At 35.9% G+C, this 18,999-nt stretch overlaps 1 protein-coding gene across 2 annotated transcripts in view; it reads right to left on the bottom strand.

Annotated features, from left to right (window-relative positions):
* The window catches only part of Ubr3 (Ubr3 ubiquitin ligase), a 452,715-nt gene that overhangs the window by 102,228 nt on the left and 331,488 nt on the right, over positions 1-18,999 (bottom strand). For both annotated transcript variants that reach the window (XM_090383419.1, XM_090383420.1), the window contains exons 27-28: positions 12,862-12,935; positions 4,919-5,027 (exon numbers count right to left, since the gene is read on the bottom strand). In XM_090383419.1, the coding sequence (XP_090239545.1) occupies positions 4,919-5,027; positions 12,862-12,935 (183 nt within the window). The remainder of the gene's footprint in view (positions 1-4,918; positions 5,028-12,861; positions 12,936-18,999) is intronic.

The following is an 18,999-nucleotide window of genomic DNA, read 5'->3' as shown; positions in this document are numbered from 1 at the left end:
TCCAAGTCTGAGTTCCGGGTCAGGTTGGCATGTGGAAATAGGTGTTGGTTCTCACATTTAACAAGGTAACATCATTACTGATGACCATACATTCAACAATTCAACCTTGTTCATTAATTTCTACACTACCTCACAGGATATTATTATGTCCATTAAGATCTCCAAGAAGTAGGAGTGGAAAAGGCAATTGCAAAATTATATCATTGAGATCTGCCTGAGAGACATTTGTTCCAGGAGGCAAATACACAGAACAGATTGTGAGGAGAAACCTCGTTGTTAAATGAACTTCTACGGCTTCTAAGTTAGTGTTTAACATCCATATTCCTGTCTTTATGTCATATTCCATGTTTTTACATATAGTTATAAAGTTACACAGGATGGTGTCATCATGCTTTTAAAAATGTTTCCTACAAATAGAAGCAAGCAGGTTCATGTTTATGAAGGAGTGTTTTGCCATCTCTGTATTCTGTTGAAATCCGCAAAGAAATTCCAGTGGAAGAATTTAGCCATTATCATTTGGGTTTAGTAAATCCATATCTTTACCACAAAGACTTCTCTTCTGAAAATTCATTGCAAACACTCTTTAATTAGATCCAATTAAAACACTCCGATAAAATCACCTGTGAGAAGATTTGATTGGAGTGTTTATGGCCTGAAATGCACTGAGTAAACTAAATGCTGATGGCATCGTTATGCTTTCTTGGACGATACACGTAAGGGGTATTAATTTAAACTGAAAGAGACTGATCATTGGAACAAAGTTCCATCTGGCATTGTTTTTTATTTATTTATTATTTTTTTTTTGGGGAGTTGGGAGGAGGTTAAGTTGAATAAAGGCCTCCATAGCCAAGTGGTCAGGAGCGGGAGTGCAGTAGCACATTTGCCACTACTAATGCTAACTTTGTCGATGATTTAAAAGTAGGAAGGGTGGGTAACAACCAGCACAAAGCAATGCTGTTTTAATGATATTGACGGATCAGCTGCAGATGTGGTCTGAAAAATAACAACTACGATTAATGCTCTAAATGTAAGGTTTGCATCTGGGAACAGAAATACAATCATCACTTAGTGACAAATGGGCCTGGAGTACTGGGGTCCATAGTTTAACAGATATTTATTTAAAGTATACCCAGTAAAATAAAATAAAATAAAATATTTCCAGAAGCTTTCGGAACTCGTGTCCCTTTCTCAACTGACAGAATTTTTAAATACATTACAAGCAAACTGTGGCACGTTACTCATTCGTCATTGTTGTAGCACGGACGTGTGCTGCCTTGCGCCAGTGATCATCCATCAATAAAACGGTTGTCTCCAGGATTGGATGTATACGCATGCCTTTCTGGCGATTTAATGCCTTAGGGTTGTTCATTATGTTTAGTGACTCTAGCCATAGGCGGTGGCGAAAGTGTCGCGCGTGGTCCACTATCTCAAAGTCGCGCTTGGGGTCAAGATCGTGGTTGGTAGCCCAAAAATGTTCTGCAAGCGCGGACTGGTCAGTTTCGGCAAGCCGGATTGCTCTGTCGTGTTCCGTGAGGCGATCCTGGAGACGTCTCGATGTCTCACCTACGTAGCAACTGTTACAGGCCCTACAGGTGATACGGTACACTACATTGCTGCGTAAGACAGGTGTGACAGGGGTCTTCACACTGGAGACAAGTGAACGTAGGTTCCTACCTGGTAATTGTACACATTTTATGTTGTAACTTCTCAGGATCTTCGAGATACGTCCTGACACTCCTGGATAGTACGGAATGTAGGCGGATGATATGCCGACTTGCTTCGGAGGTCTTGGGTTGGAAGTAAGCTCTTGTGCCTGTAACAAGCATCTGTTACAGGCACAGGCATGTAATAATAATAACCAGATGCGGTTATCCATCCCATGTACTAAACAGATGCTTGTTACAGGCACAAGAGCTTACTTCCAACCCAAGACCTCCGAAGCAAGTCGGCATATCATCCGCCTACATTCCGTACTATCCAGGAGTGTCAGGACGTATCTCGAAGATCCTGAGAAGTTACAACATAAAATGTGTACAATTACCAGGTAGGAACCTACGTTCACTTGTCTCCAGTGTGAAGACCCCTGTCACACCTGTCTTACGCAGCAATGTAGTGTACCGTATCACCTGTAGGGCCTGTAACAGTTGCTACGTAGGTGAGACATCGAGACGTCTCCAGGATCGCCTCACGGAACACGACAGAGCAATCCGGCTTGCCGAAACTGACCAGTCCGCGCTTGCAGAACATTTTTGGGCTACCAACCACGATCTTGACCCCAAGCGCGACTTTGAGATAGTGGACCACGCGCGACACTTTCGCCACCGCCTATGGCTAGAGTCACTAAACATAATGAACAACCCTAAGGCATTAAATCGCCAGAAAGGCATGCGTATACATCCAATCCTGGAGACAACCGTTTTATTGATGGATGATCACTGGCGCAAGGCAGCACACGTCCGTGCTACAACAATGACGAATGAGTAACGTGCCACAGTTTGCTTGTAATGTATTTAAAAATTCTGTCAGTTGAGAAAGGGACACGAGTTCCGAAAGCTTCTGGAAATATTTTATTTTATTTTATTTTACTGGGTATACTTTAAATAAATATCTGTTAAACAATCATCACTTATAAGCTTTGGGAGAGAAATTACAAAGGTTCAGGACAAAAGAGACTTAGGGATATGAACTTTACTATGCAGAGTAACCAGGTGACTATGAAGTCACAGGGAACATATATGTGGACCTTTGCAAGTAGCAAGTCATTCTTCCTTTGCATAAGACACACTGCATTTGCTGAGACTGCACCTGAAATAAGAAGTAGCACAGAGAAGGGCAACCAGATTGGCGAATACTGCTAACATGTCCATATGAAGAATGATTTAGAAAGGAAAATGCAAAGTTTAGCAGTTAGATAACTCATTCCTTATATCCTGATGGAGGTATATAAGGCCTGAATGGAATCAGTAAAATGAATAAGAATGTATATTGTCATTAGTGGGAACTAAGAGACATAAATATAAAATCTTGGATATATTGTTTTTGTCAAGGGGGAAATAAAGGTGACAAGCACCAAAATCTTAGGGGGGTAACAAAAGGCTGCACCTTATGAAATTTACATTTGGGGAGTGTTTTACAGATTATTGGAATAAATTAATGAACCAGGGTAGGCAAAGTGTAGGGTTCGGTTAAATTCAAAGTGTAATTTTTTGGCAATAGGGAAATGAGTGACTGGTTTTTTTTTTTTTTTGTTCTGTTTGGCAGATGCAAAAAAATATCCATTTCTTAGTATTAAGTCTGTTTCAAGATTCAGTGTTTTATTTTTATTTATTTATTTTTTTCTTTCAGCAATTAAGAGGATTGTTCAGTAAAATCTATCAGAAATAATAACTGCAGAAATGTGTTTGTTGTTCTTTTCCTTTCTTTTGTCATATAGTTCATAATCTATATTGCAGTTGTACAAATTTTAATAAGTATTCAATTGTTTTTCATTTAATTTACTGAGTCTATAGAAGGAAGTGTGATCAAAAACAAAGTTTGAGATCTAGCATCCACTTCCCATTTCCACATAAAAAAAAAATCTAATATAAATCAGAGAGATGAGTGCAGTTCACAGGGAGGATTGTATTGTCCATCCACCTCATGTACTGTGTTGCAGGGAAGTGGTATAGGCTTTACAAATGGTGAAACATTTAATACTGCAATGCATAATTCTACGGCATCCAAGAACTGCTCTTGTGGGGCAGAATGTGAAGAAAGGAGAAAATGGTCAGAGAAGAACATTGGGAACAACTTGCAATTAAGAGTACTGGCTCTGTAAAAAATATACAAACCTACCTGCTTATCACTCTTCTAGAAAATGCAAAGGTAGATTTGTGCAGTGTAGCTTTTGATCACTTGCAACAATGATTAGAATGAGTTCTTTTTCCCAAACCAGTCATATTCTAGGTGGCAGATGACTCTCATCAACCGGTGCAATACCACCACTTTGCTTATTGGAGGTTTGATCTGAAACTCATATTTAGCCTCCACAGCAAAGTTTCTGACATCCCCATTTCCTTCAACCCATGCATGGTACTAAGTAAATCCCAAAAGACAAAAGGTTTTGATACCTTTCATGTTTAGGGTATTTCATAAAAAAGTGAGACAGGGATCCATCATTTTGACCTTGTGATCAAGGCACAACGTTATGTTGTTGGTCCATAACAGTGCAACTGCACACAACTCACGTGCTGTCAAGCAGATAGCAAACCAATATGGCTTTGAAATTTTTTATCACATGTGCCATATTCTTCTGACTGCATCCATTCAGGCACTTTCCTCTTTCCATCTGTGGGATTTATTTGGTATACCAAATATTGTCTTGATGATAAAGTGATTTCTGAGAGTAAGTCATGGTTTTAGAAGAGACCAGAGGTGTTCTACAAGTATGTTCTCTGGAACTGTATCTGCTAATGACAGAAATCTAGCAAGTGGCAATTCAGAATAAGATTAATAAATGTGCCTAATTTAATGCTTCTGTCACCAGCAATTCTAGGGTGAATATGAATCTTTGCTGAATAACCACTGTAACTTGTTTTTTGAGCAGAAAGATGTAGCAGCAGTAGCAATTACTGGCCTTTAAAAAAACCAGTATGCTTTCTGAAAGTGGTATCCAAGAAAAAATGGTAATTTAAGTAAAAAGAAATATTTTAACCAGAAACATTTTTGAAAGTTTGAGATTTAAAGAAACAAGAAAGACTATTCTGTTTTGCATCCTATTTCAAAAATGCATTAATTACATACATTTTGAGAAAAAAATCATATTTAGTAAAGATATAAAATCTGTATTAGATATTATCTTAGAAATTATAAATATGAATATATATTGCTAATAGAGTAGCAATATATGAATATTGTCATACACTGCTGAAAGTTTTACCTTGAGAGCTGATCATCCTGAGACAAACCAGTCAACTGGGACCACAACTGGATATATGGTGTCTGGGTCATTAATCTAGCATGAAGAGCTAGTACATGAAATAGTGGAACTGTTAAGAGAAAAAAAAGTTATGAAACATATTTGCAACCTTCATAACACTCAATTATAAAAGTTAAAGAATAAATAATTTAAAACATGGATGAAGATAATCTTTATATTTGTAATACTAAGATAATTGTGCTACAGATAAAAGGATTATATTTTAGTGATACTTCCTATTCTATGATCAGAAAGAACTGTGACTTGTGAATGAATGCAAGAATAACATGAAAGAACAACAAAAGGAAATGGAAGGTTAAGGATACAGATATAAATTAAAGAGGGAGGTAATGAGAAATTCAAGAAGAAAATAAAATGAGAAATTTTAGGTTAAAATCAAGTTGTCAAAGAGGTACAAGCAGATACAAAAGGGAAGGACTACTGCAGACAGCTGAGGAAACTGAGGCATAATGAGATGAACAAGCATATAAGCACTGAAAATGTAAATCAAGATGTGGGCCCTTTAGAGTGAATAAAGAGAAGAATAATTAGATTAGTTACGAGAATATAAATAGTTATTCCTACAAGGAAAGGTACTTGAGATCAGTAAGTTACAAGGACTGGACATCAGGCATCTATATAATGATCTGACTTATTTAATGCTTTAAAAGGATTAAATGAACTAAACACTAATTATTATTGCACAAAATTGGAAACCAGTCTACACGAAACATTCAATAACAATGGTTTAAGGCTTATGAACTTTGCCACAACAAAGGAGATGATAATTAGTAGTACCTGAAGGAAATGATAATTAGTAGTAAGTGTTTAGTGAGGAAAGTAAATATGCACAAATGTGGAGAGTGTCAAGCAGAGAAGTGCAAAATCAAGTCCATCATGTACTCATTAAGATTTAAACACTGCATACAAATATTCAAGCTTCAGAGAAGCAGAGTGCCGCACAAACCATTATCATGTGGAAATCATTCTAAAAATCAGAATCAACAATAGCTACGGGGGAAGAAGAAACAGACAACCTACCTAAACAACACAGACAAGTTAAAGAACAGATAAGACAAAGAAAAAAAAAAAAAGAGGGGGGAAAAAAAAGAAAAAAAGAAAAGAAATAATAAAGACACAAATTGAGGAAATAACAATGATGTGGATCAAACATGGACAATAAAGGAATATATCAAGAAAACTAGAAAAGACAAAGGAAATCCAACCTAAGGGCTAAAACAGAAAATGGTTTAATGTATGAAGTAAAATAAAAGAAAGTCAGTGCACATTTTTTTTACAAATTCTGTAATATCTTGTCTTTGCTTGAGGATTACATAATTTCCACAAATATAACAAAATAAGTTCTGATTGTTTAAACATCTGTGTGACATTTTACTAATTTTTCAACACAAGTTTGACAGCTTTATGAAATTCAAGCAGTTGATCTTGACATTTCAAAGGCTTTTCATCATATTTGGTATAAAGGTCTTCTACTCTCTCTTGGCATAAGCACATTACAAATATTGCTTCCTCTGCATCTGAAAAACTGTTTTTTCTTTCATTCTTGGTGTTACTTTTCTTCCAATCATCTATTCACTCTGTACAAATCACAAATCCGTCTACCATAGAATATTATTCCACATCTGGGGTGGCACTCCCAAAAGCTCTCTTAGGCTTGTAGATTCCATTCAGAAGAGGAGGACAGGCCGTTAATGAATGACTCATCTCTAACAAAGTCTCTCCAACTCTGTCTCATAGACATACCATTTGTGCTGCATGCCTTTTTAATAGATACTTCCATGAGCACAGTTCTTCTGAATTGGCTTTTATAATTCCCTCTCTCTCTCTCTTTCTCTTCCAAAGCAGTCTGAATACATGCCACAAACAGTCAACATTGTTCATCTTTTTACTGTCCAACTTCAAACTCACAGAATGAACTTTTTGTCCTCATTTATTCATTCAACTTCCATCTTCTGGAACAACCTTCGTTCATACATATTTCCTAAAAATTACAATTTACAGAAATTCAAGTTTAATGTCAACAAGATTCTTCTTTCATCTTCTCAAATTTGCACGGTACTAAGTACTATTACTAAGTACTAAATTTTGGGTTGATCGAAGATGTTTTTTTTATTGACACATTTTGAGTGAGTACTGGGATCAGAACATTTAAAACAATAAAATCCAACCAGGTAAAAGAAGAATAGAAACCATGCAGATCATCCCACTTGTATTCTTGTGATGCCTATTGACTCAGCTGAGAATGGTCAAGAGAGAGAGGGAGGGAGAGAGATTCCATTGGACAAGAGACCATCACCAAGTTGTGATCTCTTTATTAATGCTAAAGTTATTAGGGCAGTGTTATTTATAAATAAATATATAAATGAAGTGGTACCAGAACAGGATGGGAGGAATATATGGATAGTAACTACTTGTGCAACATCCTTTTCTAATATTCTTTGGTTATTACTTACTCAAAGATGGGATTGATGGAAAGGCCTAAAATGGCACTTCATTCACAATCCTGTCAGTTTTTTAATTAAATTCTGTATTAATTTTAAATAAAATTTTATGCTGTATCTAAAACTGGCTTGTATTTTAATGAGATTATGACAAACTGGGTTGCATCTTAATTGGATAACCCTGCATGTTATTAAAATATGGATGTGTGTCTATGTACATCCAGTTATTAGAAAGGCAACTTCTGCTGTTTATAAATAATAAATAGATAAATTTAATTACAACATTACTTATGCATATTGTATCTATGAGATGGACTACTTATATTTATTACTTTATAGGATATACAATGTTAATAATTATTGTTCTAAATTTTTATTTAGTACTCAGATGTACATAAAGTTATTAGAAAGGCAACTTCTGTAGGACAATTTCTGCAGTTTATAAATAATAAATAAATAAATAAATTTAATTAAAACATTACTTATGCTTGTTGTTGATATGGGGGTTTGATGGCGCATAAGCTCATTACTTATGCATATTGTAATGTAAAATAATACACTGAAAACAAATACTTATTCATACTACAAACAACATAGATGTGTGGAAATTTGCCTTTAGCCAGTGTTGGTTGATTGCTGGAACAAACTTCCTTCTGCCATTGTAGAAGCTGACAGCTTAAATAAATTTAGGGCAGAACTAGACAAACATTTGGAGTGAATGGATGAGTGAAATTGGATTTTTTTTTTTTTTTTTTTTGGCTGATGCTGTATAAGCTTGCTTTCTTGCATCATATGCCTCTACTAATGCTAATGCTAATGACAACCTCAAAAATAAACTGAGCTCATACTGATAAACACTGCTGAATGGAGCTTTCAGGTCAAGAAACAAATGACTGAAGGCAGTAATGCCAACATGTGAAGATTTAGTTTACAAATTCCCAGTATTTACCCCTACAAGTAACTTAAGACATTTAATAATACACTCATGACATAAACTAAAGTGATTTGTGAAAAAATGGTGCACGGTAGAAAGAAATGAATAATGTTTCTGAAATGAGCATTAAAAACCGAGTTAAAAAAAAGTTATTAGTTTACAAACGTCGAAAACCATGCAGAATGGTGTAATTAGAGTGACTAAAGAAGAGATGAAGGAAGTACAGATGATATTGTGATTATGGGGGAGAATAAGGAAGATATCATCATAAAAAAAAAAAAAAAAACCTCACTGAAGAAAGCAGCACAATAAGTAGGTCTGCAGATTAATTAACAAAAAGCATTCCTAAAAACTGAAAGGAGCAACAGGCAGAACATATAGGCAAGGATAGCGAATACAAGCAAGTGTGATATACTACAAATATAGGAGTACAACCACGATAAACAGAAACATGCAAGAAGAAATTCAGGCAAGAATCCTGGCAGGAAATAGAGCTATCCATGCTCTCCAAAGAGAGCATGGATAGCTCTATTTCCCCTAGAATTCTACACAGAGCAAATGAAGAGATGAATGTACAACAAGAACATCAGTAGTATTTGTTGGGGCAGATCAAAAACCTACAGCACAACAAAGTAGATGAGATGAAGATACAGTATTTTGAAAATAACATCCTATGAAAAATTTTTGCACCAATTATCGATAGAGACAGAGGAAATGGCAGAGGAGACACATACAAGAAATATAAAACAGATTCAATATTTAGCAGCTCTTTAGAGAAATCAGAGCCAACTGACCATGATGATTAGGACATATTAAATGATTCTGGAAAACAGGCCTTGAGCTTCGGGCTGCATATCACAAATTTTTCAAGCAATGACCAACAAACTGAATTAACATAAATTTAAAATAAATAAATTTATTAAAATAAATAATATCTACATAAAACACTAAAACAGATATAAAATAAAAGCATTAAAATACAGTCAAACTTGGGTATAACGAGCATCAAGGGACTGACAATATTTCCTTGTTATAACCGTTACTCGCTATATCAGTGATAGCGGAGATTGCGGATTGTCGGTCATCCTGCAACCACTTATAGCCGATGAAGGAGGCCACTGCTGCCGAAAGCTCCTGTATTAGTGGTTCTAGTGATCTTAAACAACTTTTATCATTTTTAATTTTATATATTTTATTGAATTTTATTCTTGTTATACAACATTTATTTTATTTTGTTTAATATTTTAACATATAGTTATACAATCAGTACGCATGTATTTTATTTTATCATAATAAAGACGTTTTACAGGTTTGAGTCAGTGTTATTTAGTAGCATTACAGATGAATTACGGAGTTCCTGACTCCAGAGGCCTTTTCAATGAATTATTTTTGGTTTATGGCCGACCTGTATTGTGGGAGATCCGACAATTTCAGAAGTTATATATTACTGAAGCAAAGCAGAGGCAACATCTGAGGTTTGCACATCAGTGCAAAACTGCTGGTTTAGTTCCGTATGGCTTTAGAGTGAAGTTACGATTTCAAGAGTATCGGTTAAAATGAGCTACTATGATATACCAGAGAAAAGTGGTGGGTATCTGGATCGGTAGGTTACATAAAAATTTGATGTATACCAGGGGGTGTAAAGAAACAAGTTCCAGGCGTTTAAGTGAATGTTTGAAATTAGTGCATTGGACACGGGTATCCAGAACAGCGATAGCCAAAGCTACCCGGATCTCAGATGAATATAGACAAAGGCAAGTGAACAAATATAATAGATTAAGAGAAGAAACCAGGGAGGAAAGTAATGTAATCACTGGAGGCAAGTTCATTCATAACCTGAGTGATAAGGAGTTAACAAATGAACAAACAGAATTATTAAATCTAGGCCCCAATTTCAGTTTAATCCCTCATAGACTCCCCATAGCAGATATTGCAATGATTATAGAGAGAGCTGTGGCCAATTTGCCTGAGGTCACAGCTAATGAGATCTGGATCAGGACATTGTATGCATTAGGTTCTAATTTAACAGTTGCACAAAGAAAAGCATTAAGAGAATTAAAAAAAGATGATAATACTGTAATACTACGTGCAGACAAGGGTAGATCTACAGTAGTGCTAAACAAAGACGACTATCAAGAAAAGGCCCTTAGTTTACTGAATGATAGGTCTACGTATAAGATCATCTGTAGGGATCCCCTGAGCGGACTAGAACAATGAGTTAATAAGTTGGTCCAGAGTTTGCTTAAGGCAGGAAAAATATCTGAGGAGGTTTCCTGGAGGTTGCATGCATCGGGCTGTCACTTACCTAGATTTTATGGTCTGCCTAAAGTGCACAAGGCTGGGGTACCTCTCAGACCCACTGTGTCATTTATTGGTAGTCCAATACATGCACTATCCAGATTTCTGGCTGAACTTGTATTCCCCGTAGTAGGGCACTCGGATCATACTATTAAAAACAGCAGGAATTTGTATAGTTGATCCATGCTCAAGAGGTAGAAGAGGGGGAGATTATGGCATCCTTTGATGTCATTTCTTTGTTCACATGTATACATGTTGAACACAGCTTGGATTGTGTGCAGAATGCTTTGAGTAGAGATGGTACTTTGAAAGACAGGAGACAGCCCTAAGTGGTGAAGATATTTGTGAAGGTGATGGCTTATGTTTAGGTAGTACCACTTATGTTATTCCAAAAGATTATGTACCAGCAGGTTTGTGGAGTGGCCATGGGTTCACCTATTAGTGCAATTACAGCCGACTTAGCCATGGAAGAATTTGAAGATAGGATGTTGGGGAACCCTAGTCCTCCCCCATTACATGCATGGAAGAGATATGTTGATGACATGTTCACGGTGATACAAAGAGAACATGGAATAGAAATACTCAAGTGGTTGAATAGCAGTTTGCCTTATATTCGGTTTACCTCGGAGGTTGAACGGGGGGGGGGGGGAGAGAAGAGCTTCCGATCCTAGGTGTGTGTATACAGAGAAGGCCGACACTTGAAAACTAAGGTTTACACAAAACCTGTGTTAGGGCCAATACACACATTTCAAAACAGCTCAGGTCAGTTGCCACAAAAGTAGTGTGGTTAAGGCCTTATTGGAAAGGGTGGGGTCCCACTGCTCCTCGTCTGAAGAGAGAGAGAGAGGCGAGGAGATTAAACGTGTTACAGCAGACCTAGTAATGTGCGGTTACCCCCCAGAGCATCATTGGGAGGCGTTTAAGAGGTATGAACAACAGTCGCAGGGATGCTTTTACACCTGTTTCCACCGCATACATCCCTTACTATCCGGGCATTTCGGAACCCATTTCCTGTATCTTATGTTTGTGTAAGATACGCTGTGTGCAGCTGCCAGGTCAGAGTGTGCACACAGTAGTGTCTGCAACCAAAGATCCTATTGCGGATAATGACACTAGTGGGGTCATATATGAAATTGAGTGTCTTGATTGTGGGAGGTATTATGTGGGGAAACGAAACGCAGACTGCAGGATCACCTGGGGGAACACAATAGAGCCCTTAAGACTGCAAATTACGGAGGTTCAGCTGTAGCGGAACATGCCTGGGAAACTGGGCATGGCATTACTGCTAAAGAAGCCATGATCGTGGATAAGGCACATGGCTTTTGGAACTGGAAATGGCTGGAGAGATTAAGAATATGTTTGTCCAAGCACTACAGTCTTAATAGGGATAAGGGCTGTGGCATTTATCCATTCTTTGAAGCCTTATCCTATGAAGAGACAAATGGTTTAGAGTGGCCCGTCCATTTTCAGATTCCAATGCATGAGAAGTGAACCGTGCACAGACTCCATAGTTCATGTCGCAGACCTGCTGAGATGTGTGGTACATCATCCTGCAACCATTATAGCTGATGAAGGCAGCCGCTGCTGCCGAAAGCTCCTGTAATAGTGGTTCTAGTGATTTTAAACAACTTTTATCGCTTTTCATTTTATATATATTTTATTGAATTTTATTCTTGTTATACCACATTTATTTTATTTTGTTTAATATTTTAACATATAGTTATACAATCAGTACACATTTATTTTATTTTATCATAATAAAGATGTTTTACAGATTCGAGTCATGTTATTTAGGCAACTGGAGGTCGATAATACTCTTCCTTTTTTGGATGTTTTAGTCAAATGCGTGGGTTTGCATTTTGTAACTTCCATTTTTAGGAAGTCAATGTGCGCAGGCCAATTTATCAACTATGGATCTGTGCATGCCCCAGGTCATTTGCACAGCACTTCTTGCACTTTATTCTCCTGCACTTGGATGCACTCTAGTTCAATTGGTGACAGGCAATTGGAGATTTCCAAAATAATAGTATTTTATTCAACAATATTAGGCAAAGTACCTTTATCTGAGTCTTCCTATTTTATTTTTCCTTGAAGAAAAGTTAAAATGTAAGGTATTACTGTGGAAATAAGTTCCTCTTCTTTAATTCAAAAATTCTTTTTGGAAATAAAATAACTGCTAAAAATACAGATAGGAATAACAGTAGACTTACCAAAACAAGATTTTTTGACTGGATTTGTAGACAAGGTTTTACCTCGCTGGAGTAATTCCACTTCTAAATTTGTCCTGCATAATTAATATTATGAATAGAGTTTTAAAAAGAATAAAGAAATGCTACTGGGACTTCAAAATATTCTTGCAATAATAACAGAATTTATCAAAATACAATCAATCAACCAAGACAAACATTGCTCTTAATACATTTAACATGAATACATTAATATATTTATTTTAAAACAACTATACAGATAAGATTTGTAACCATCTCAAAAACTCAGTCTGACATTTGGAATAATTTTTAATATTATGAACCCAATAATGTTTTGAATTTAGTACATCTCCACATTTAACTACTATGTCCATGTGTGCTACGAACTTCAGCAAACAGTAATAGCCACATCAACAATAATTAATAGAAAAAAACATTAATTTTGTTTTGTGTATTCAGAATAATTTTAATTTTTTTTACTGGATGATGAAAACAAATGAACCAAATGAAAACACAGTACATTATGGTCCATTTCAATATATGTTTTCTTTTTGCTAAAGTTTCTAAACTGCAAATAAACAAAGACTGCTACCTCAGTATCTCAGAATTGCAAAAATTAAAATAAATTAGAGGCTCTTGATACCACATTTAATTATTAAATGTTAAATTTATACTTGCCATACTTTGAGGTTACAAAGACCTTACAGCACCTCCATAGCCAGGTGGGCAGGAGCAGCAGTGCGTAGCACACGCTTCTTGATTAGACCGGGGTTCGAGCCCGTGCCCACCAAATGCGGAGGAGGCGGAAAGGTCAGAGAATGACCACCGCATATCCCCGGAGCAATATGGCCTTAGTTGCTAATGCTCCTAAAAACCAGATAACAAACAAAGACCTTATGCCTAGTATATCATTAAGTAAACCAAAAAAATATTAAAAATAAAATAAATATAAATAGGCCTAATGACTGCAGGGAATATGATAAAAATCAGCTCAGGCAACCTAAATGGGTAAAAAAGGGTGAATGCCTCATTATGGGTGACCTTCAACTTACCCCTATCAATTGGAATACATGATTAAGGGTTACATCTAATGGGATCAGTTTTGAACCACATGAATACATGTTACTTATTGCAACACGTCAGAGAAAGTAAAAGAGGCCCAAATACTGTCGATTTGGTCCTCACTAAAAATTCAAGTATTATCAGAGGTTTTATAGTGCAGAACCAATAGCGGAATACAATCAAAATGCTATAAAATGGGTAATGTCCAAAGAAAATTTGGTGATGAAAGGTAAAGGAGGGGTTCCCAGTTTTAAGAGGAGGATGTTATAGTGGGCTGAGGGTTTTCTTGGCTCTATCAACTAGGGTGGTATTTTCAGATGGCTGGATACAAATGTTCTATAGGAAATGCAAAGAATTCAAAAAGAATAACACACTCTCATGTGTTTATTGTGAAGTAATCACTGAGCCTAAAATCATGTAATATGCACCAATCATTAGAAAAACTCAAATACTGATTCAAATTGATTAGAGAAAATGTTTCACCCTTTCGCTGTGAAGGATGACTTTATTGGTGAAAATGGTGACTCCACAATGAAAGGCATTCTGCGTCGTGCAGTTTGCGAAGACAGACTGTGTGACAGTGGCGAAATGGACATTATGTATAAGTTTCAGAATTGATCTGACAACTAGGAACATTTACCATTGGTAAAAAGTATCTGCAAAAGCAAAAGGTAATTTGTATCTACAAAAGGAAAAGCGTTGGTTGTCCTTGCGTATATGAAGAAAATGTGGACCAAATCTGACAAGTCTTCCAGCAAATTCCATGGAAATTGGCATACCAGGCAGTCTTAAGTTACAGTAGCCCCAGACAACTGTATGGCATGTTCTACACAAATGATTATCCATTAAACATTACCTGTTATGGTTCGTACAATCCCTAAAACCCAATGACAAAGTTAAAGATACAATTTCTTTGTATAGATGCAAGCTGACATGGGAGATGATGAATTTTCAACCCATTGGATCTTCAGTGGTGAAGCGACATTTCACTTAAGTAATAAAGTGAATCACCATAATGTGCACACCTAGGGCACTGAAAGTCTGCATCATATTGTAGGGGATTTGGTGAAAGTGAACATCTTTTGTGCCATTTGAAATTGGAACAGCTACGGCCTGCTTCTGTTCATGGAATGTTTTCCATGGAATTATATATCAGGACTTCTTGATGAACTGGATTTACCTCAGTTAAACAAGGACTCAGAGAAACTATATTCTTCAGCAGGATGGCCCTCCACTCATTTTCATTGCCAAGTCCACTGTTATCTCAATGAAACTCTTCCACACCACTGGATTTGATGTGCTACTACTACTGATCTGTCTTTGCACAACTGGCCTCCCAGGTCTTCAGACATCATCACATGCGACTTCTTTCTCTGGGGAATACTCTTTACAGCCCACCCCTGACATATGATCTTTGGGAATTAAGACAATGGATCATCACAGTGGTAGCAGCCATAAACAAAAACATAGTGAAGAAAGAATGGCAAGAATTTGATTATTGACTTACTATGTGCTGTATGACATGGGGTGCCCACACCAAAAATTTATAACATTAAGGTATGAAACTTTTGGATTTTCTAATGGCTGGTGCATATTACACAACTGTAGATTCACTGGTTACTTCACAATAAACATATGAAAGTGCATCAGTCTTTTTGCATTACCCTGCCTGCATTTAAACAGTATTTAAACTACCAGGTAAGGTATCACACATGGAGGATGCCAAAATGGATGACAAGAGTTGGAAAATCTTACAGAGATAAAGAAGGAAGCATGGAATAATTACAGATTTTCATATCACTCTAGAGATGAGGACTATAAGCAGATATTGCATGCAGGCTGCAATACTGCATAACTCAAAAATATTATGTTTGGTAACATCAAAAATTAGTCCAAGCTAAAATTGTCAGATTACTTTTTTGGTTGAACGGGATAAGTGCCAGCTTCAAAATTGGGTAAACTAGCTTCTTAATTATCTTAAGAACCATCACTAAAAATATATTTCATTCCACCACCAAGAAACTACTTACATTTAATTAAAATTATATACTCCTTTTGGCTTGTGTCAGTTTCGCTGCATTTGCTAAGACTATAATTTTGATCAATCAAAATAAGTTTGTTCGGAAGGGATATAGGTATTTTTTTTTCAGTTGGTTTAATTCAAACAGAAATGTAAAGAAATGAATATAATCCTTTATTTAAACAGAAAACAAAACATGAATATGAAAATCACAAAATGTAAATTTTTGATAAGGTACCACAGAAAAATCTGTCTTAAAAATTCAAGGGGGTTATAAAAACTAGCATGGCATTTAGGAATATGATTAGTTTTTGTTTGTTTTTTTTTTTTTAATGAAAACCACAAAGACAAGAGGTATTAGAATCTAATAGTACTTAGTACCATGCTTGGGTTGGAAGTTGAGAAGATAAAAGAGGATATCTGTTGACATTACACAAACTTCTGTAGACTAATTTTCAGGAAAAACGTATGAAGGAAGGTTGTTCCAGAAAACGGCATTTCAATGAATAAACGAGGAAGATGAAAAGTCGGTTTTGTGAGTTTGAGGTTGGACAGTAAATGGATACTGGCTGGTGGCAGTACATGTTCGGACCGTTTTGAAGAGAGGGTGGGAATTATAGAAGCCAATCAGTAACTATAGACCAGTGAGTTTAACTTCTTTAGTGGGTACATAATGGAATCAAGTGATTAAGGATGAATACAGAAACATCTTGATAAGAATGAAGTCCTAAAGGGATCACAGCGTGGCTTTGTGAAATTCTTGCCTGGCAAACTTGGTCAATTAATAAGATGAAGTCAAAACGCATTTAGATGCTGGAAACAATTTTGATATTTTAGTAGTTTTTGATTCAATTCCTCACGAGAGGCTACTGTACAACCTGGAGCATGCTGGGACTACTAGGAATATCCTGAAGTGGATAAAGGGTTGGCTAAGTGGAAGGAGGGTAGTAATTAATAGGCATTCTTCAAAGCGGACTAATGTGGGCTCCTTCAGGGTTTAGTGTTTCGACCCTTTTTTTTCAATGATATTGATAAAGATATACAAGGAAAGATGTCAAATTTTGCTAATCATTTAAAGGTACGTAGGATGGTTAACAATGGAGACCACATAAGGCTGCTTCGGAATGACTTAGTTCAGTTACACATACGGTCTGAAAGATGACAAATGAAATTTAATCCTGCTAAATGTAGGATTTTGCAAACTGGGGAAAAACTGGGGAGTGACTTACAGACTAGAGGATAATGAATTATGATGAGAAAGATTTAGGGAGTTATAATACAAGCAGATATGAAGTGTTCCCTGCAGCGTAAGCAGGCAGCCAGGAAGCCTGAAAGATGTTATTATTCCTTTTTATAAAACAATAGTAAGACCTAACTTTGGGACATAACCAAAATTTTGGAAAGCAATAGAAGATCAGATCTCATGATGGTTATCTTTGGACAAAGTGCTGTTGATCACTGGAATAAGTTGCCTCCCAATGTATTGAGGTAGGCAGTCTGACAAGATTTAATGCAGAATTCAACTATTATCTTTTAGAAAAGGACAAATTGTGAATGTCTCAAGAATTTTTTTTTTGGTTGATTCTGCATCAGCCAAGCCCGAGTCATAATACTAATACCAAAAAAATAAAGAGAAAAAAAGAAGTATTTCTGCAGCATTCAACAAAAGAGAGAATGGGTATTACAGGTCTATAGGTCACCTACATATAAAGTGGAGGTCATATGTTGCTGAAACTCCATGACACTGAATTGTACTTCAACCATGATTTCTAACCTTGTTTATTTCAGTAGAGAGACTACGGTGCAATTGCACTGGGGTTTTGGAATTTTCCAGAAAACAACTGACTAGACACATAAGAATCACATTCCTTGACAGTATATTTGAAAGGAAGCTTAATTTTTAAATATGAGATTCTATGAATTAAAGGGAGAAGATGTAGATTTCCAAAAATTGTAAAATCTGACCACCCACTAATCTAAGTTAATTAAGGGTCTCATGGATGACGGACAGGAATTGACTAAATTTCATGGGTGTAAAGAAAGGGAGAAGTAGAAGAAAATATCTGACTAAAATACAAGAGTTATTTATAAACAATAAGTTTTGGCAAAGGAGCTGGAAATTTCTTAAGGTCTTACTGTATAACATTTTTAAATGTTATACAGTATAACATTTTTAACAAAAGTTCAAAATCAAAAGGCAAATTTCATAAACAAACTAACAAGAGCTAATTTATTTGGGTTGGTCACCCCAAAGAATTTCAAAGAGATCACAAAGAGGGATAACAAACAGTTTAAAAGGTTGGCATTTCCAGCAGCTTGTTTCATTTAAAGTCTGAGTGACATAGATGATATCATCTGCAAATGAGAAGCTGTCATTTATTTATTTATTTATTTATTATTTTTTTTTTTAGAGAAAAATGAACAAAAATAGCAATAAATAAAATAAAAGGACAGAAGGGAGTATACCGCTTTGGGGTAAAACTAACAATATTTTAGAAAAATATAACTTGTTGCTATGTTAGGAATTTATGCTTAACAATAATAATTTTCAGAAAGGCTAATTTTGGCCTGCAGATATAAAAATAATCAAACAAAAAATAACAGGCCAAAAATGTAGACTGTATCAAATGCAGCAGAGATATCCAAGAAAATGGCATGTAGTTGATAACATGATTGTAAAACAGTATAAATTCTGTTAAGAAAATCAGAGAAATTACCATGGGTCTATTTTTATTGTTATACAGTGAAGAGTAGGAATTTGCCTAATGTATGGGATTAGAGAAGAAAGGATGTATTTTACTACAACCTTTAGAAAATCTAAGGCAATTGAGATATGTCATAAGTGAGAGACCAGAGTGCTAATTTTGCATTTATAAACAGAAAAACCTTCTCAATATGTGCCATAAGTCCAAAACAAAGGTTGAAGCCAATTACCTATTTAGAATTCCAAAAAAAAAAAATACTCAAAAGGTATAAGATGGTGAAGGATGTGGAATACCATCCACTCCTTCTGTTGTGTATTTAAAGGAAGTCAAATTGGGATGGCCTTGTGTGCATGT

The sequence above is a fragment of the Mastigoproctus giganteus genome, chromosome 10 (assembly GCF_048544385.1).
Source record: "Mastigoproctus giganteus isolate SK-2022 chromosome 10, ASM4854438v1, whole genome shotgun sequence".
NCBI classification, from domain to species: domain Eukaryota; kingdom Metazoa; phylum Arthropoda; class Arachnida; order Uropygi; family Thelyphonidae; genus Mastigoproctus; species Mastigoproctus giganteus.
Note: the sequence above shows the minus strand (reverse complement) of the source record. Positions and strands in the feature narration are given on the sequence as shown.